The 21,628-nt window shown below is 38.5% G+C and overlaps 3 protein-coding genes across 3 annotated transcripts; 2 read left to right on the forward strand and 1 right to left on the reverse strand.

The window, feature by feature from the left end:
• Positions 1 to 2,014: 2,014 nt before the first annotated feature.
• LOC130999886 (disease resistance protein RPM1-like) lies at positions 2,015 to 5,068 on the reverse strand. The gene is made up of 2 exons (XM_057925576.1): positions 3,738 to 5,068; positions 2,015 to 2,891 (listed from the first exon to the last, which is right to left on the reverse strand). Exons 1-2 carry the CDS (start codon positions 5,009 to 5,011, stop codon positions 2,243 to 2,245), a joined length of 1,923 nt encoding a protein of 640 aa, XP_057781559.1. The 5' UTR covers positions 5,012 to 5,068; the 3' UTR covers positions 2,015 to 2,242.
• Positions 5,069 to 5,487: 419 nt separating this feature from the next.
• On the forward strand, positions 5,488 to 9,479 carry LOC130999887 (putative late blight resistance protein homolog R1A-10). The gene is made up of 2 exons (XM_057925577.1): positions 5,488 to 5,946; positions 6,979 to 9,479. The coding sequence occupies exons 1-2, from the start codon at positions 5,491 to 5,493 to the stop codon at positions 9,229 to 9,231; spliced, it is 2,709 nt and encodes a 902-aa protein (XP_057781560.1). The 5' UTR covers positions 5,488 to 5,490; the 3' UTR covers positions 9,232 to 9,479.
• Positions 9,480 to 10,210: 731 nt separating this feature from the next.
• Positions 10,211 to 16,359, forward strand: LOC130999888 (putative late blight resistance protein homolog R1A-10). Its single transcript, XM_057925578.1, has 2 exons — positions 10,211 to 10,742; positions 13,961 to 16,359. Exons 1-2 carry the CDS (start codon positions 10,353 to 10,355, stop codon positions 16,184 to 16,186), a joined length of 2,616 nt encoding a protein of 871 aa, XP_057781561.1. The 5' UTR covers positions 10,211 to 10,352; the 3' UTR covers positions 16,187 to 16,359.
• Positions 16,360 to 21,628: the final 5,269 nt, after the last annotated feature.

A 21,628-nucleotide genomic window follows, 5' to 3' on the forward strand; every position in this document is an offset into this window, starting at 1 on the left:
TAAAATCCTAATTAAAGAAATAAGTTGGTATTGCTTGAAAAACTTATTTTTTTGGAAATTTATAAACTGTTAGGGCATCCCCAATTGTTGGAGCTAAACAACATTTCCTCAAAATGTATTATAGTTAATATTGAGAGTTGTGAAAAAAATGAAAGTAAGAGTAATTATAAATGGTGGAGTATAGTTCAAAAATAGGTAGAAAGTTTTTTTGTGGACGTCCCAAAAAGGAAAGATAAGAAGTTCTTTCGTGCACGAAGGGAACACTATTTTTGAAATTCCGTCAACTCTTTCTGATCACACCTTAACAACCATAACCACCCACGCGCAGCAGCTGTGGGGACGCCGTCCACTTAGAATTTTTTTTCCGTCACTTATAATTTCAAATAGTTCACACTTAATATTTATAAATTATTTATTAATTTCAAATAAATTAATTTTAGAGTTATTTGCATGTAATACATAAACTTTCGGTATTTTTTGATTTTTTTCACAAGATTTTTTTAAATTTAAATATACAAATTTAGTGCTCGCCTGATTTTTCTCATGACGAGCAATTTTCATCAAATTTTGACTTCTGCGAGGTGGTGTACACATATCAATTTTAAGTTATGGGCTAGGCTGTTTGCAAGCTTGGGCTTCTTGTACATTTTATTTCGAAGTTTCTAAACATGATAACTTTATCATCAACTTGAAGTTAAGTCATTTGTGGACACAGATATATGCAATGTGATACAAATTAAAATAATGGAAATTTAAGGTAGGCAAATCATAGTCATGATAATGGAATATTATATGGTACATTATTTATAAAATTACTGAAATATTTATGTTGTGTGTGTCAGGAAAACAACTCTGGAAGATTCCCTTTAGTTCAAATAATTATTGCATAAAACTAACCTAGTAACTTTACACATCAAGCTGAAAAACTGTCTGATTATTATTCGCACGAGAAGAATTAAAGGTTCATAAATTAATAATTAACTGACAAGTTGCATATTCTATATTTTCAACCATGTGATATACCTTTCAAATAGATGGGATCCTCCGTCCCAAAATATAGTGTGTACCACGTATACCACTCTTCATTTCTTTATTTTATAAATTATGTTTTATAAAAATAAAAATTAATATTATATTATAAATTCTAATTAATATTTATCATTGAAAAATTAAAATTTAAAAAGTTATATACTCTAACTTTGAATTAATGAACCCAAATAATTTATTATAGCCTGTAACATGATTTATTTTACATGGTCTATATGTGATTGATTTTTTTTTTTAATATTTTTCTTATAAAGAAATATCTATGTTTGTTTGACCTTTTGTTAATTGAAATATCCCAAGCCAGCCTGTACTATGATTTGTGCTAATATAAGCCAACAACATCATTGTTTTGTTATTCCAAGAAGATTCCCATTAGTTTAAAATAGTTGTTGGATTAATTGTGAACATGAATAAGTTGGAAACTTGACATCTACATTAAAATATTAAACTCCCTCAATTCACGATGTAATTTTTACTTTTGTCATTTTGATCCGTCCACAATATCATTTTCACTTTTATTTATAGCAGTAGAATTCATATAACACTTTATTTTCCTTCACACATTTAATTATAATGGAACCCAAACTCCACTCATACTACTATCCACTATTATCAACTACTATTCACATTTTTCTTAAAACTCATGTCGTCCACAATGTGAAAACAATATCGTAGAAGAAGGAAGTATCTCTTAATTAATTTATGGGCAGAAAAAATGGTTTGTTTATGAATAATTACGTGGCAAGTGTATTTCAACATATTCATTCATGTGTTTCACTATTTGGATCCACTTTCTTTTTTTGGACGTTCCATATTTTGATATCCAATTCTATTTTTAGTAAAAATAAGTGCGACTCTTGTTTTATTTTAATTATTTTAACATTCACATAAAAAGTGAGACATTTTTTCCACTTATAACACATTCAATCACTTTATTAAAACCTGTGTCACTCTCAGATACTAAAAGTTGGGACGAATGGAGTATATAAAATGTTTATTGATATATAAAGGGACCTTATAGTCCAGCCAGTCCTGGGTATTTCTGAGTACTAATAGTTCACGAACATAACCTCAATAACAAAACAAACAACTAAAATCATTCAAAAATGAAAATGCAGATCAAACGTTACCGTAGTTTTCTGACTAATAGCAAAAAACAAACAACTGAAATCATTCAAAAGAAGATGGAGATCGATCAAGCGGCAGTTCGCGTATTTCTGAGTATGCATTGATCATATTTAAGAACATAAGCAACATCAGCATATTTGATCTCCTCTCTCTGCACGAAATCCGCCGGCATACCTGTCAACCTCACGACCTTGAGATTTCTGAGTTGTTGAAGTCGATCAGGAAGCTTTATCAAATTCTTACAGGATCTGATCTCCAGTTCCTCCAAGCAAGGCAGTGACTCTTCCTCTGCTTCGAACTTCTTGAGGCTCTCCAGCTGCCAGATCCAAAGAACCTTAAGCTTGCGGAATCCTCTTCTCAGGCAACAAAAATTCTCATTTTGCACCACGGAGCGATCCAGCAGTCGAAGAATCATGAGATTCGGAAGACTCCCCAGAAATCGCATGGGGTCCAGATTCAGCTCTGAACCCGAAAGCGTAATATCAATGAGGCAAGCAGGGAGTTCACAGAGGATGGAAGAGATTTTCAACTTCCCCAGCAAGTAAACCGTGGAGAGATTCTGGTTCCTCTCCAACGAGGTTAAATGCAGATCCGCAGCTTCGTTGTTCTCGTCCCGTGATTTCAGCCTTAAAGTCTCCAGATGCTTGAGACGCGAGATCCATTTGTCGATAGCCTCCAACTGGGCCGCCATTTGGGTATCTCCGGATGCCCTCGACCTGCACCACAATCCCTCCTTGTTAGCAAATGTGGAAGTGGTTAGAGGTGTTTTGGATGTGGCTATTGATGCAGTGAAGTGATGTAGATGAATATTGTGAGTGTAGTGTGTAGAAACAGAAAGAATGATTTTAGAGTGGAGCTCTTGTCTGCAAAGAACTTAGAATGTATCAGAGAATGCCCTCGACCTGCACGACAATCTCAGTTTCCGAATGTTAAGCAATCTATCCAATCCCTCCTTGTTATCAAATGTGGAAGTGGTTAGAGGTGTTTTGGATGTGGCTATTTGATGCAGTGAAGTGATGTAGATGAATATTGTGAGTGTAGTGTGTAGAAACAGAGAGAATGATTTTAGAGTGGAGATCTTGTCTGCAAAGAACTTAGAATGTATCAGAGAATGCCCTCGACCTGCACGACAATCCCAGCTTCCGAATGTTAAGCAATCTATCCAATCCCTCCTTGTTATCAAATGTGGAAGTGGTTAGAGGTGTTTTGGATGTGGCTATTTGATGCAGTGAAGTGATGTAGATGAATATTGTGAGTGTAGTGTGTAGAAACAGAGAGAATGATTTTAGAGTGGAGATCTTGTCTGCAAAGAACTTAGAATGTATCAGAGAATGCCCTCGACCTGCACGACAATCCCAGCTTCCGAATGTTAAGCAATCTATCCAATCCCTCCTTGTTATCAAATGTGGAAGTGGTTAGAGGTGTTTTGGATGTGGCTATTGATGCAGTGAAGTGATGTAGATGAATATTGTGAGTGTAGTGTGTAGAAACAGAGAGAATGATTTTAGAGTGGAGCTCTCGTCTGCAAAGAACTTAGAATGTATCAGAGAAATGCCCTCGACCTGCACGACAATCCCAGCTTCCGAATGTTTAGCAGTCTATCCAATCCCTCCTTCACGCGGGTGTCCTTGTCAACGAAGGCGCCCCAAAGCGTTTGAAGAGCTGTCAGAGTCACCTTTGATGTCGGATTGGGAAACCTGGTGCGGTAAGCCTCGCTCAGGTACAGATGGCGCAGATACTCCATCCGCCACAGCGAACTGGGCAGAACGCTTATGTACGTGTGCTTCACGTCCAGCACTTGCAGGTTGAGCAATCTGTCGACGGTGCCCGGGAGCTTCTCCAGATACGTCCACCTCAGCCCTAGATACTTCAACGCGATGAGCGCACCGAGCGTGTCGGGTAGCCTTGGCCGGAACACGCGCTCCAAATCGAGCACATTCAGCCAGATGAAGCAGCGGGCCGAGATGCATTTGCGGAGGAAATCGCCTATGTCCTTCCCCGGTTTGCTTCCCTCTTGAGTATTGAACGAAAGCAAGGTGGTGACGTCTCGGTAAACTCGCGATAAAAGTTTTTTTTTCGGTTTCCCATCGATTTGAAGGGCGGTGGCGGCGTCGTTGCCGTTGCGATCCACGACCAGCTGCCGCCGTATCTCACCATCCCTGTCTTGGAGTGCTTTAGTAGCTTCCTCCAACACCGCGTCTCGTCTGGCGGCGGCGATCGCACAGGTCTTCACCTTCCCGATGGGGTTGGGTTTGATGACAATGATACCCAGATTTATGAGCTCATCAAGATACCGCTGCGCGATATGCTCTTCGGATTCGTTGTCGTGCTTCTTGGAATGAACAAAGCCTTCCGCAATCCACAGGGCCACCAGTCTTCTCGCGGGGACTTCGACGTCGCGGAGAAAGAGAACGAAGTAATGGATGCAACGCCTCAGGTAAAAGGGTATCCGTTGCTGGTTTTCCGGCGCCGAGAGGGGCGATACCAGGCGCGCGTGTTTGGCAGATTTCAAGAATTTTTGCCTGGCTTGGGTGATCTCGTCGCGGATTTTGTGCAGCTTCCTTGAGTCAGTACCTATTATGATGATATTGAATGGGTTCCTGAAATTTTCAGCCTTTCCCTGCATCACCCTCTTGTTGTAAGTCTCGGCGAGGACCTGCGCTTTGCGGATGATATTTGTCAAGTCGTTTTGGTCGGAATCGGAATCGGTGATTTCCAACTGAGGTATAAGCGTCTCCAATTCGTACTCGATCCACTTTACTACCTCATGTCCTTGCGTCAGTTGAATTAATTCTTCACCGAACCATTGCTGCATAAATACGACAAAGGATTCCATGTTTGTCTCCGCCGCCCTTGCTCGTTGCCTGTAGATTATGAAGCTGCTCTCTCTCTCATCCGGGAGTACTATGGTTTGAGCTGTTTATTTAACTAGCAGAATGAACATACTCTACGTGTAATTAATGTTATTTTATTTGATCATCTATTATTTAATATCTCACCATATATGAGGGATCTCATTGGAACAATTTCCTAGATTTCATAGAGAATTATATTTTTCGAGAAAATGGAGAATAACGAATAAATCTATAAATTTTATGAACAAACGTATTTTAGTAAATATACTGAAAATTTTGCCCCTCAGGATTCAAACCTAGACCAAAATGTTTGTCCATACAGTACATTAATTGATTTGTTCATTGAAATTATAGACTTATTTGCTATTAATTTTTGACGTATTCTTCATTCTCTAAATATTTAACATTCTCTATGTAACCTTTCTCTCTATATTAATATATGGTTGAAAAGAGAAGTACAATGTACAAATTGAAACCAAGAAGGGCAATATCGTCACTAGCTAGGACAAATTTTCTCTTCTCCAGAGCTTTTCCTTTCATGGGTGCAGCCTTTGTTTCCTTCTTCGTTCATCGACTTAGTGCGGCAGGCGATGAGGTCGAGAGGCTGGACAATGATCTCATGCTCTTAAATGCCGCCCTTCACGAAATGGACGGGGATCAGGTGGCCGAGTGTCGGGAAGAAATACATCTCAAGAGGCAGATCAAGGAGCTTCTTTATGATGCCCAAGACATCAGAGAATCATGGTTGATCCACCTGGCGGCCAACGATACTACCTACGGCGGCCTACGGCTAGGTACCGAACTGGTAGAAGAGATCAACTCCATTCGGCAGCATAGGCTACGGCCCATGCGTCGCATGATCGGGGTATATAGAGATCTGCAACTCCAACCAAAGCAGCCCACCAAAGCCAATCGGGTATCACCTACTACAACCTACAACTGAGCTTCTCTCTCTTAATTGAAGTTATTTGCTTCATTTTTTTCTTTCCCTTTCTAGCTGATGTATCTGTGTTTTTGAAGGCCAGTGTTAATAATAAGAATACTTTTAAATCTCATAATAATGACTCTTGGGAATTTCTACATGTGTATAATTATGATTACTTGTGATTTGTGAATATACATAATTAGTGTTTATATACTTCAAATATCAGAATTAATCCATGTATATATACATGACATGTTTTTTTTAATAGAAATATTCACATTTATATATCGAACTTATTTACTAAAACTAATTACATATTACATGAAGTAATTAAATTTGATCGAGCTATAAGCACTTAAAAAAAACTGAACCCGAGGAATGGTGGTTGTAACCTACACTTGAGTTTAGCTATTTAATTACCGATGAGGTTTCAGTGTTAGCAGCAAAAATATGATTTAAATTTTCAGATAAAAAAGTAGTACTCCCTCCGTCCGCGATATCGTATCCACATTTGCCATTTTGATCCGTCCGCAATATCGTTTCCACTTTCATTTATAGAGAAGTAGGAACCACAAACTTACACTCACAACAATAGAGGGACCCAAACTCCACTCACTACAATATTCATTATTATCTATTACTATTCACTACTTTTATTAAAACTCGTGTAATTCATAATATGAAAACGATATCGCGGATGTAGGGAGTATGATTTATTTAATATTGCTTTCTTATTGTGTGTTAAGATATAGGGATAAGAGTCAGATACGCCTTTCTTGCCTATTTGTTCCAATTGGCTCCTCGATTTCTGAAAGGCTTAATTGAGAACTTGTGTTTGTTTAGATTTGTAAAAAATATCAAACAAAAGTTTAAGTCGTTCTAGTAATTTGATGTTGGCATTAGTTCATTTCACAACAGACTTCTAAGTCCTTTAATTAACTTGTCTTATGTAATTGTTGGAATTCTTTTTTTGTGTTGATATGAATGCTTTCGTTGGATATGGATGCTATTATATGTTTACAGGTTCCTTCAGTGCAGCTAAACAATGAGGTTCTGCCCATCAGACAAACCAAGATTGATTGTTTTGCAAAAGAGGAAGAAGCTTTACGAAAAAATCTCATGAAAAAAACGGAGGAAGTTGATGTTATCTCCATCACCGGCATGCCTGGCATAGGGAAGACGACGCTGGCGTGGAAGATTTATCAAAATGAGGAAATTAAGGGAGAATTCCCCACTCGCATTTGGGTTGATATTCCTATCCACTTCAGCCGCAGGGATTTGTATCTCAACATCATTAAAGAATATATCAAACAGGGCGTGGCTGGTTATGAGGATGTAAGGACCCAGCTATCTATGCCTTCAGTGACCTGCAGCGTGGAATCATATCTTCATTTTCTCGATGCATTTGCTGAAAGTGGCAAGATTAGCGATGATCAGTTAATCGATGGAGTTCGAGCCTGTCTGAAGATGAGCAAATTCTTGTTAGTCCTGGATGACGTATGGACCGACGTGTCCTTGAGCAATATCATGCTCTTGTTGCCAAAGTGTGGCAAAGTCCTGATCACCACTTGCAATGCTTATGTTATGAGGGAGCCTCATGTGATGAGGCTGAGATTCCGAAATGATGAGGAAAGTTGGGAGTTACTCCAGCGGGAAGTATTTGGCAGGCTCGGCGTGTGCCCTGAGACATTGAGATCCGCGGGCAGAGCTATAGCCCAAAACTGTGGTGGATTGCCACTTGCAATTGCTGCAGTTGGGGCGAGGCTTGGGGTCGCGTCCTCAGCAGCAGCAGCAGCAGCCGAGTATCTCAACGAGCAGTGGTGGAAGAAGGTGTCTGAGAATGTGATGGTGCATGTCACAGATCATGACCAGCGACGTATATTCACGAGCACAGAGCTGAAGTACACTGCGTTAACTCAACAATTGCAAGATTGCTTCCTGTATTTGGGAGTGTTTCCTCAAGATTACGAGATCCCTGCCTCGACAGTGACTCGCTTGTGGATTGCCGAGAGATTGATACAAGATAATCGGAGTGCCACCCCGGAGGAAGCCGCGGAGCAGACTTTGTCTGATCTTGTAAACAGAAACTTGGTCATTGCTGGTAAGATTTATCCCAACGGCGAAATCAAAACGTGCCGTCTTCACAAGTTCATGTATGCATTCTGCAAATATAAAGCTGCAGAGCTAGAGTTTTACCATGAGATCAAAAGTTCTGGAGGAGGGGCCATTGATGGTCTAATTTCTCTCGCACCATATCATCGTCGTCTCTGTATCAACTCCCATCTCCCCGAATTCCTTTCCACTGCGCGAAAGGAACGACACGTTCGTTCCCTTCTATGTCTCAACGAGGAAGACAAAGCCGTCCTTCATCCAAAGCACATTTCCACCATCCATAAATCCTTCAAGTGGCTCAAGATTTTCGAGTGCAAGGTGGCTAAATTCACTAAATTTCCCACCATGTTGTACAATCTAATGAATCTGAGGTACATCTCTCTGTCTTGTGATAATCTTGATGTTATCCCTGAAACCATCTCGTCGCTGTGCTACCTAGAAACTCTGGTAGTGCATACTGAGTCGGCTTCTGTTAAAGTGAAGGCTAATATATGGAGGATGTCAAAGCTGCGGCATTTGGTGACAAAAGCAGCCATTTTCCTAGCCATGAAAGGAGAAGGTGAAGCAGGCAAAGATCTTCATACACTAACTAGATTTGCTCCCGTGAGTTGCACGAAAGATGTGTTCACTAGGGCCCCTAACCTAAAGAGGTTGGGGATTCGAGGCAACTTAGCTGATCTTTCAGATGCCGACTCCTTGAAGAAATTGGAGCGCCTTGAAAATTTGAAGATGGTGAATGAACCCGCAAGAGAAATTCAGCTTGATCCATACCGTTTCCCACCAACTATAAAGTGGCTCACACTGTCAGGCACATACTTGAAATGGGCGAGTATGTCGACATTGGGAAAGATTGAAAGCCTCGAGATCCTGAAGTTGAAAAACAATGCATTCCTTGGGGAATCTTGGAGCAGTAGAGCTGAGGATGGCTTTGGCCGTCTCAGATTCCTGTTGATTAGAACCACAGATTTAGTTTCTTGGGAGGCATCGGATGATTGTTTTCCTAGTCTCGAGCACCTTGTGCTTAACGATTGCGAAAACCTCCAACAAATTCCATCAACTCCGCCGAGAAACCTCTACAAGTTGGATGTAGACGAGACCGTATCTGAAGCTGTAGCTGAGTTTGCCGGGAAAATTAATCAGGCAAGGGCTGAATCAAATGAGTGATCTGATTCCAAGTTGAACAGGATACAAAGTTATTGGGATGTGTTTGTCTCGATCAAATCCACCTAAATATTAGATTTGAATTGATCCTCGACATTTGCAAGAAGAGTGCCCCTTTTCTGCATGTAGAAAGTGGTTTCGTGTGTTGAAGTTGTAACATTCTCGTCACTTCAAATTTCTATTTTGTTCAGACTGTCAGTAGATTTTTAAATACTCTCTCTCCGTACAGGAAAATAAGACCTAATTTATCATATTCGCCTGGCAACAAAAATATGTCGATGCACTCTCCCGTGCAACTGGTTTTTGAATGACACTATTTTAACATACAAATGACACTTGAAGATGTGTCATTTGTATGTTAAAGTAGTGTCATTCTGGAAACCAGTTGCACGGTGCAAACGGTTGCACAAGAGTATTTGTGAAATATGTTCCAACCAATTTTTAACAATGATTTAATTAATTTGTGGATCTCTTTCTCCACTTACTAACTTAATTTTCTTTTTACTTTTTTAATTTATAAGTCTCTTTCTCCACTCACTAAATAAACAACTTAAGTTTTCTTAAAATCCATGCCACCTCCTTAGATCATATTTTCGTGGACGGAGAGAGTAACTAATTATTACTCCCTTTGTACATGGACGAAAATTATGACACTTTTGTTATTTTTAGTGTTCATACTTACATTTTTAAAATATGACTCCACATCTTTTTCTTATGTTTTATATTTATAAATAATTTTTATTTACGCAAAAGAAAATTATTATTAATTCAATCTCAATCACTCATTTAAAACAATGATAAATGTCTTTCTTTACTACATAAAAAATCACCATCAATCCACCATTGTATGCATTTTTGGTGGACACAAAGAGTATAATAATTTATATTTAATTATTTAAATATATTATAAATTAATTTGAGACCAATTAGTGGGTGTTACTATTACTTATTATATTATATAATCTAAAGGAATATTATATTTATATTTTCCTTCATTGAAAGAAAAGCTTTAATTCGATTCCCCCTGTTCATCTCTGTCCCAAACTCACACTCGTATTCCTAGCAAGAAATTTCAAACAGCGGTCGATCTTCCTTTCCATTCGCTAAACTTTTCAATCCCAAATATGGCGGAGGCTGTGGTTACAATTCTGCTTGACAATTTAGGATCTGATGTGACATTGCACGTGCGTAGGATCAGTGAAGCAAAAGATGAACTCCAGAGGCTGGAGAATGACCTGAGGCTCTTAAACTGCTTCCTTCACGACGTGGGCGGGAATCGGGATCTGGAGAGGCAGATCAAGGAGCTCGCTCACGATATCCAAGATATCCGTGATTCTTGGTTGATCCACCGCGCCGCCAACAGACATCTGACGCCGAACAAGATTAGGGGTATGTACGAACTCGCGGAACAGATCAGCTCCGCTAGGGTTGGTAGAATAGACCCCTTGTTTCGCAGGATCGAGGCATATAGAGATCTGCGAGAACTGCAACAGCACCCTACAAAACTCAATCAGGTACTCTCTTCTTGTTCTTTTTTTCTTATGATTTTTATCGGTCGGACACATGATCTAGCTGGTCGGACACATAAAATTATCAGACATGTGTCCGACCGATAAAATCATGTGTTCGGCCGGTAAAATCGTGTGTTCGGCCGGCCGAACACATGATCTAGCTACTTACCGATCATATGTACTCTTGACTGATAGCTGTCAAATCGTTGACTTTTATGACCGATGGCTGTCAAATCGGTCAAATGTGTAAGACTTTCATAAAAAACCAAGCAAACTCATCAACATCAAAGGGTAAATCAGGCCATTCACATATTTAGGACATATAATGCTTTTTATGATAAGAGAGGGCATTTTTCAAAAAACACATAATTTTTGCCCATTAACACTTTTTTTTTATGTAGTTATATGGGAAGATTCATATTTTGTCATGATGTAAATTGATTTACCTCGTTTCAATATTTAATCAATTTATGTTACATAAACTTAAATTTCGGTGTCGTTGTTGACAAAAGTTTTGTAAATTAATTTGCCAACAATTACAAAGGGAAGAAAAAGTCATAAATTGTGATGATGAAAAATTTGACTATGTCAATTAGATATACACCCTTCGTTCCAATTAAGTTGATCAACTTCTTTTTTAAAAAATAGTGTTTTAAGTGTGTTTAGTAATAAAGTGAATAAGTGATGTTTCATTGCTTATATTTATTCCATGTAAAGAAATTTAGTTGGGACGATCCAAAAAAATATTGATCTAAGTTAGTTGGTATGGAGGAAGTATAAAGATGTATACTGTGATTATAACTGTGATATAAGATGGATTTACAGGAATTGCACTAAGGTAGGAAGAGCATGGGATTTTCTATGCATAACGTAATGGGGCCGAACATCACGGGCTTCTTTAAAGACAGGATTTGAATCTTATATGAAATTTATTAAGCTATAGGCAAAACATTAAATGTGAGGGTGCCTCCAACCATGATCCAGTTTCTAGTTTTTAAAATTGCCACATCATTGTTACGTCAGCTTTAAAAACCTACTCATTTTTTCTTTCACATCTCCTCCAACAATAAATCAGTTTCTTACTTTCTCAGGATCCCACCATAATACATACACCCTTTATATATATATATATATATATAGAGGAGAGATCAAATGAAAACTGTAACTTATGTGTTAACTAGAAACCAATATGAGCCCTTCATTTTTAAATATCTACGAACAAGATTAATTGTTGATTTTTAACGTCCATAAGTTAATAATCAATTAAATATTGTGAAACCAATTAACCGTACCCCTTATTTAGTGGGATCCATCATATCTTAATATTAATTTAATAATATTAATTATGTTAAATATATTCTCTCTCTAATTTGTTTCATATTTACGTTATTTTTGTTAGTTTAAATCTCATTACTTTCATTTGATTATGCTTTTGGCAATGTGAACTTAAAAATAAATACTATCTAGAGAATTAGAAAGTATTTAGCACTGAATTGTGTCGTAATTAGCAATTAAAAATCAAATAACTAGCATTTAGTTTTAAAATAATTATTCATTGCTCCAAAGTATCGATTAGTTTAAAAGTAATTTCTTTTTCGTCGGATTTTGGTGGTGGAGCTCGTATAGTACTGGCCTTCTTGGACTCAGATGACGTTTTTTCTTTGGTTTTGGTTGGGCACGATCTATTTCCATTTCCATCGGGTAGCCTCGACACTTCAGAGAAATGAATAATTACTTTTAAATTAATTGCTAATTATCTATTTTTTAATTGCTAATTACATTACAATTTAGTGCTAAATATTTTCTAATTCTTATTAACAATTTTAAATTATATAGTAAGGTTTTAATATTGTATTGATGGAAATATAAAATGCTATACTATGGTTGAACAAGCATTTCAGCTCTCTCTCCCAAGTGCTTACAGAAATTTTTTAATTCATTAAATTGAGAAAATAATAATGATATTTATAACTCCATCCTAATTTCTTGTATTTTCCGATGTAGATGTTGACGCTTATTCAATTCGAGACTAATTACCAAAGCTGGACTACAATATTTACGCAGTTGGGAATTTCAATTACTAATGAATTTCCATCATTGAATTCGTGTCTAATTTCCATCACTAATGAATGTAACTTCACATTGAATGAACTCATCCAAACTAATTTTTTAATCCTCTAATTAGATAAAATTTTACTCTAAGATCTTAAGTTGGTTATTGCTAGCAGCTTGATATTTATATATTAATCTAAATGCTTATTACCTGATTTTTAATTGCTAATTACATATATATTAGTCTAAATGCTAACTACCTGATTTTTAATTGCTAATTATATATTAATCCAAATGCTAATTACCTGATTTTTAATTGCTAATTACATCCCAATTTAGTGCTAAATATTTTCAACCTCTTTTAATTTAATTATTTTCATTCGTAAATTATATGGGGATAGTATATGAAATCCCGTGGTAATTGGAAGATTTGATTTGCTAAAATCAAATAGTTATTCCTTTATTGGTAGATGTCCTTTTCTCCCGATTTTTAGCAATTTAAAAGGGTATAATTCATGAAAATCACTTCTTAATCTGATCCGTCCAATTAAAATAAATCAAGGATCTAAAATGGTTCCTAGTTAACACATAAGAGTTGGTTTCTATTATAACCCCTCCCTATATATATATATATATATATATATTCCAATTAATTTTAAAATTATAAATAATAATTAAAATTACATTAATAAAATTCAAATTACATTGTTAAAATTCAAATTACATTACAAAAATTAAAATTACATTAATTGAAAGTACGTAAATAAATGAAAGCGTAAAACTTAAAAAAAAAAAAATAATATGTATTTGAAGGGAAATAGCAGCTCCCAAGGGAAAAAGCAATAAATGGGCCCCATGAGTAGAAACTAGTTTAGAGTTGCCAACTAGTTTCTCAAAAAAAATTTAGAAACTAGTTTCTTCATTGCCCAATGGTAGTTTTTGAAATTGGAAACTAGAAAAATTTCCCATTGGAGGCACCCTAAGTTTTAAAAAAATACTCATTGATTCGGTAATTAATTTGTTGAATCATGCCTTGAAATACTTTTGTATTAATGCCTACATGGATGATTTGAAGCCCTTAACTTTACTTGGAACTAATGGTTACTGAATTTCGTTCCTCAAAAGGATTGAGTAATTCCATTGCATGATAACAAGTTCCTTGAATGCAGCTGAAAAAAACAGAGGAACCATGGATCGCACCAAATAAGTTTGTTGGCTTTGAAAAGGAGGAAGAGACTTTCATCAGCATTCTTATGGAAGAAACAGAGGAAGTTGATGTTATCTCCATCACGGGCATGCCCGGCATAGGGAAGACAACTCTGGCGTACAAGATTTATCATGACAAAAGAATCATTGACGAGTTCCCCACTCGGATTTGGGTTGATATTCCTCTCGACTTCAACAGCAGGGATTTGAATCATTGTATCTTAATAGAACTCATGAGACAAGGCATGTTTAATATGCCTGGTCAAGCATCCAGTAGTAGAGCATCGCCTCTTGATATTCTTAATGAATCTATCGAGAGTGGCAGGATTAGTGATCATCAATTAATCTATGAGGTCCATGCCTGTCTAAAGAAGAGAAGATTCTTGTTAGTCATGGATAATGTATGGACTGCCGATACCTTGCAGAGCATAAGGTGTTTCCTGCCAAACGCAGGTAAAATTCTAACAACCAGTCGCAACAATCACGTCGCTGGGAAGCCTCGTGTGCTGCGTTTCCTGGATGAAGATGAAAGCTGGAAATTGCTCCAACTGGAAGTGTTCGGGAATCTCGTTGAGTGCCCTGAATGGTTGAGACCTGTGGGCAAACGTATTGTCGAGAACTGTGATGGCTCGCCACTTGCAATTTCTGTAGTTGCAAGTAGTCTCATGGTCCCACCCTCGACAGACGAAGCCATGGTCGAGCCCCCGACAGACACAGCCAGTGCTCTGACTTTGAAGTGGTGGGAGAAGGTGGCTGAGAATGTGACCAACTACATCACACAGTACTGCACCCAGCACAATGTGATCGAACGTGTCGAGCCGAGTTACACAGAATTGCCTCAACATTTGCAAGATTGCTTCCTGTATATGGGAGTCTTCCCTCAAGGTTATGACATCCCCGTCTGGACATTGATTCGTCTCTGGATTGCGGAAGGACTCGTGCAAGATAGCTGGGGGCTGTCTCTGGAGGAAACTGCAGAGAGGAATCTGTATGATCTCGTCAGCAGAAACTTGGTCGTGGTTGGTGAAGTTAAACCCGACGGCCAAATCAAAACATGCCGCCTTCATATAGCGATATACGGATTCTGTAAATTTAGAGCTGCAGAGCAGGAGTTTTACCACGAGATCACAATGTCCGAAGGGGTTCTTGATAGTCCAGCGTCTCTCACTCCAAATCATCGTCGTCTCTGCATCGACTCCTGTCTCTCAGAATTCCTATCTAGTCGACCACGGGGACCGTGTATCCGTTCCATTCTATGTCTCAACAATGGAGGCAAGGACCTGAGTCACGAAGACGTTTCCACCATCCATAAATCCTTCAAGTTGCTCAAGATTTTCGAGTGCAAGGGGGCCAAATTCACTAGATTTCCCACTATGCTGTCCAAACTAATGAATCTGAGGTACATTTCTTTGTCGTGTGATGATGTCATTCCTAAAACGATCTCGTCGCTATGCTACCTAGAAACTCTGGTAGTGCACACCAAGTCGGCTTCCATGATAAAACTGGAAGCTAATATATGGAGGATGCCAAAGCTGCGGCATTTGGTGACAAAAGCAGCCATTCTTCTAGCCATAAAAGGAAAAGGTAAAACAGGCAAAGATCTTCATACACTGACTAGATTTGCTCCCGTGAGTTGCACGAAAGATGTGTTCACTAGGGCCCCTAACCTACAGAGGTTCGGGATTCGAGGCCACTTAGCTGATCTTTCAGACGCCGACTCCTTGAAAAAATTGGAGCGCCTTGAAAATTTGAAGATGGTAAATGAACCTGCAAGAGAAATTCAGCTTGATCTATGCTGTTTCCCACCAACTCTCAAGTGGCTCACACTGTCAGGTACATACTTGAAATGGGCGAGTATGTCGACATTGGGAAAGATTGATAGCCTCGAGATCCTGAAGTTGAAAAACAATGCATTTATAGGAGAGTCTTGGAGTAGTACAGCTGAGGATGGCTTTGGTCGTCTCAGATTCCTGTTGATTAGAACCACGGATTTAGTTTCTTGGGAGGCCTCGGCTGATTGTTTTCCTAGTCTCAAGCAACTTGTGCTTAACGATTGTGAAAACCTCCAACAAATTCCATCAACTCCGCCCAGAAACCTTGACAAGTTGGATGTAGATGGAACAGTATCTGAATCTGCAGCTGAGTTTGCCAGGAAAATTAATCAGGCAAGGACTGAATCAAATGAGTGATTCGATTCCAAGTTGAAAAGGCTATAAAGTTATCGTGTTGGGATGTATTACTTTGTCTCTGTCGAATCCACAAAACATCATCTTCGACATTTGTAAGAAGAGTTGTTTCGTGTGTTGCAACTTCCACATGACTTCAAATTTCTGTTTGTGTTCAAGCATTCCGAAGTTTTTTTAATTCTTTTATAGGTAAATGTGTGAAGACCGGATGGAATCCTCTGTCCCATAATTTACTATGTAACACGGGTTTAATCCTCAGCAAATCCTCCTCTCTGCATCTTCTCTTCGTCGATAATCATTAAAATTCTAAGAACTATAAACATCGCCTCGTGAGTGCTAATTGCAGGACTGCACACTTTCCAGAAGCATCCTTCCCAACATTCAGATTATACCGTTGAACTACATCGTTTTCACGACATTGCTGAACTACAAATCTTACAAAAATTTGATGGTTGAAGTGGTTGCTGATCTGGAAATCTTACATAGCCAGGCCATATCTAAACATTTGTTTACACAAGTACATAGACGGTATGGTATTCTCATCTAATTCAAAACTAGCTTTGGTCTGATGAAGCCGCGGGAGATCTGGAATTGATCCGTCATACCAAAGTGTGCCATCAGAAGCCAGACATGAGTGAGGAGCTCGCCTCCTTGGCTTAACTTCTCGGCATGATCACTCCAACCACATTGTGCTGCTGCAAATGTCAATATATCCACCCAAGCTTGGGTGATTTTATCCCATCTCTCACTGACATCTTCTATCCTATTCAAAGCCTTGGCAACTCTTTGCGCATCAAAAAAGAGTGACTTGCTCTTGTCCCCTTTCACATCCGACGGTATGTACCTGTCGTCCACCTTGGATAACGTCTCCCATGCACTTCTTATATCCAATTCCTCCTCGTACTTGAAGAACTCAGTAACCTCTGCAGTGGTATCCTGAAAACGTATATGCCCGATCCCACTGGGAAGCATGAAGGGCGACATGATCAACAGATGCACCATGTAGTCCGACAACAACTTGCATCTCTCCCGTTTCCTCTTCTCGTCTCCTTCCAACCCCGGCTGCTCGTCGTTGGTGTAGCAGATATCTGTAGCCATGTGCCAGATGACAAGACTCTGATCGAACTCAACCTCGTCATTGTAGTTGAAACACTTGATTTCTTCAAGCAGGATCTTGTCCTTCCAATATTTTTCGCTATGACCACTTTTCGCTCTTGCTTTCAGCTGATCAAAAAGCAGTTGCTTTAGGTCGTCAGGGACGGGCTTGTTCCTCGAACGCAAGTGCTTCTCGATTAACTGATCGAGCTTCTTAGGAAGGCGACAGACACCGGGGCGGTTTGGCATGTATTTGAAGCAATGTTTGAAGACGTTGTATTGTCCGACTGAATTCGACCACCTCTTCCTCGCCGGCACCGCACGGAGGCGGTAAAGCAGTGATATGTGTTTGGGGAGCTTCTCTTGAGGCCTTGTTGTCAAGTCACTTTCCCTCCTAACCATCATCCTATCTGACAGAGAAATGATCAAAATTGCATATAATTCGAGCAAAAATGCACCTCCCAACAAGATGTAAGTGATGATCACTTCAACTTCAGGGTACGCGACGTTTTTCTTCACGACCCCGTCGATTTCAGCGCGATCGTTTTTGCCGATGATCGGGAAGGCCACGAGTGCAGCGGTGGTGGATAAGCAGCTGAGAATTCGGAGATAGAAACCAACTTTGGAGAAGACCAACGGCGACTTGGTGTAGAACAAGTCAAATATCAATCCCAGCTCAATCTCAACTGTGGTGAAGGCATCCTCCCACTGCAAGTCTTCGAAGAAAGAAACGCTCATTTCGCGGTCTTGATAGCTCAGGATCAAGTCCGCGAAGAGCTTCTTGAATGTCTCATACAAAGAAAATGCCTTCTGCAAGAGGAAGGCGTCTCCGATCCCCCGATCGCCGCCGTTCGCTTCGGTATCAACGAGAGACGAGGAGGAGATGTTGTCGACGGCTTTGTCAAGAGAGACTATAAACCCCTCTTTCTCTCTAGAAACCAGCTCGTCCATGAATTTGGCGTAGTTGGGCCCCGGATCCGGCTCCGAAACCAGTGAATCGCGGTACTGATCTTTACTCGAGCGGAAAAGGACCCAACTCCTCTCCCCATACTTCACAACTCCGGCCAGGATGATCACCAGCGATAAGTAATTCAGACGCGCGCGCGTGAACGACCGGTAGAAGACGTAGCCGACGACGGCGGCTTGGCCTAGCAGCCCCAGGAAGTGGCGGAGCCAGAGCTCGTTGTCGGCCATGGCGTAGGCGGTGATGGTGTCCGGGCCGCCCAGATGCATCAGCAGGAAAGGCGCCCAAAATGCGGTTATTGTGTATTTGGGTTTGGAATCGGCTTCCGCCCTCGAGAGCACGCCGAGGGCGAGGGTGGCAATGTAGTCGGCGGAGAGGTACGAGACCCATAAAATCAAGCGGATTTGTTTGTTTTTGATGTATTTTCTTCGGTTTCCGGCGACGATGAGGACGAATTGGAAAAAGAGGCTCGCGAGAACCAGCACCCGGGGATCCATGATCTTCATGGACTCTTCTTCTTGCCCTTTGGATGGGGATGCAGGCGGCGGCGCGGCGGCGGCCATGATCTTCTTGAGCTCAGTTATTTGGTGATGCGAGGTTGGTGTTCGAACTGAGAGTTAGAGGTGGATTTGTGTGCGTTCGTGGGAAGGGCTAAAATAAGAGCATTTTTTAAGATATAAAATAAGAATTATTTTCAGCCATTTATGGTCCCGAGTTCGAATTCCAAAGGTAGCAAAAGTTTATTTTTCACAATTCATACCTTTATACAACGAATTCATACGTGTTCTACATAAAATTCATACATTAAAAATTGCTCTTATTTCTTATTTTAAGATGTGCTCTCACGGTAGCCCACCCCGTGCGTTTGTTATATAAATGCACCAATCTTTAAATTTATTTATATAAATGAAAAAAATAAAATAAAATTCCGACGAGAGTCAACTCCTCCAAAGTAGTGTAGCCAGTATTTTCATGATGGAAACAAGCTGGATATCTTATTTTATTTTTATTTGGAAGAAACATGATGGGTAGGGTAGTGGGTACCTTTTTTTTGGGGTGGAGAAACAAGTTGGGTATTTTCTTTTTCTTCTTTTTTTTATACTTTTTTTTCTTATTTTTTTTCCTTGAGTCTCTACTCATTAGGTTGATGGGGAAGCACAGTGAAGGCGGACGCTGCTGAAGATTGATTGAACCTTCAATAATTTGTTGAAATCATTGAAAATGTATCTTCAACTTTCATAGGATAGTTAGACTTATTTAAACTACTTGGCGAGGAGATCTAGTTCAATCGGTAAAACTAAAGCACTAAATGCTCATTGTGTGTATGTGTGTATATTAGAAGATAATATTAGTCTATTTAAGTATAGAAAATTATAAAATTACGCACATTTCATCTTCAAATGTTTAAAGAAGACTTTTTTATCACGACAAGATAATGTTTGAGAAAGACTTTTTTTTTGATAAATTAACACTATCAAATAAAGAAATTTAAAGATTGCGTCATAGAGAATTCGAACCCAAGGCCTTTGATCTTAGACATTAAGGCCTTAGCGTTTGGCCAACACACGTACACTAAAGAAGACTTTTTAGTTCGCAATAAGATTATGTTGAGTTTGTTTGGCACATTTTTTTTTTTTTGAATTATCTATTGAACTTTTCCCCATTAATTTTATATCTCATTCATCTACGAAATGAACATCTATTTAGTGAAACGAGCTTTAAAAAATTGATTAAGTGTATGTGAGTGGAATAATGGATCCACTTTATTGTAAGTGTAGGATACACTTGCCAAAAAGTGAAATCGGTAATGATTTGATGGACTGATCAAAAAAATTATGGATACTCATTTCGTGGATATAGTAAGTATATGTGTTTTATATAGTTAATCGTCAAGAAATCCCTGAAGAAAGCATAACCAGAAAACAATTATATTTGAATTGCCTCTAAAGAATTAGGAGGTGAAGAAGCAATGAGTGTCAATTTGCTCCAATTTGTTGACTTGCTCAACCTTTCTTCATCAACTTCACAGTTTTCGGTGAGAATCGTCAAGCTCATACCATGAAATCTGCAATTGTTATTTTCAGCGAGTTATCTCTGCTTGATAACCTGCAAACCACAAGAAAGAGACAAATCACACTTAAAAAATCTAATGTCTTGACATAGACCTAAAGAGGCCTCATGAAATTTAAACCCAGAGCCTTTGGGTTGACATAAAGGGAATATGGATATCATTGTTTTTGTGCTTTACGGTTGTATGCTCTAAATTTGTCTACCATTTTAGTGTTGTTGGTTGGGCTTTAGTGTATAATGGGTTTTGGGCTAATTGTGATTAGTGGATTATTATGTGCATGGCCAATAGACTTGTTGATTGCTCAAAATACTTTTTTTAGAGAAGAGAATTTGTCTACCTTGTTGATTGCTTAAAATACTTTTAGAAAGTGAAAGTTGCTAAAAATCATAATTGCTTTTGTATTGTAAACGATTACAAATTATATAAATATCATTAATAACATTAATCAACACATTTTTACACATTTTTTGTGAAAATGTGTTGATTTTGGCAAAACAATAGTTTAAGTTTCGGCCAAATAATTTCCTATATTATATTTAGAAGTTAGTGAAAGATATATGGATTATATTAACATATATTTGAAATATTGATTTTGGGCTTTAGTAAATTGATTAATGATTGGACTATCAAATTAATTAGTTAGAGATAAAAGAAGAGTCCGTGTAGCAACTATATACGGTTTTTATTTATTTATTATTATTTAGTTAACAATTAAAACAAAAACTGCAGAAGGTTAAGAGTTAAAAATTACTTTCTCATAGAATAATTCATCGGTCAAATGAAGGTGGCTCTCAAGCAAGTGGTATTTCAACAACCTTGACACATTTTAATTGAATATCATATAAAACCTGACTCTAGGAAATATAAGGACAAGCCAATGAGAATAACTTCACATTCAAATACAACAATTGGAAATTTTAAAATGAAATAAATTAAGAATGAAATAAACAAACGAAACCTACCCAAATGAAGACAAAACACAACAAACATATTCAATTGATCCAATGGGAAAAAAGAAAGAAAATGCCGAATTGGGCCAGCAAATTTTAATTAAAATATATTAGCCCAATTGCTTGGTTGGGTCCCAAAATCAGCCGCCCTAACTAACTTCAAGCTGACGTGTGGGTGTGTTGGGCACTTGGGCTCTTGATAAAATCATACTCCCTCCGTAATGTGGAGTACAATTTTCGCAAACGGATTAAAAATATAATAAGACTTCAATTTTCATAGACAGAGAAACTAATAATTAAGACGCGGAAGGGAGTATGGTGGGAGTTTTCTATTATTTTTTGAGGTGGTGTCATGTGAAATCAAT

Source organism: Salvia miltiorrhiza, chromosome 8 (genome assembly GCF_028751815.1).
Source record: "Salvia miltiorrhiza cultivar Shanhuang (shh) chromosome 8, IMPLAD_Smil_shh, whole genome shotgun sequence".
In the NCBI taxonomy this organism is placed as follows: domain Eukaryota; kingdom Viridiplantae; phylum Streptophyta; class Magnoliopsida; order Lamiales; family Lamiaceae; genus Salvia; species Salvia miltiorrhiza.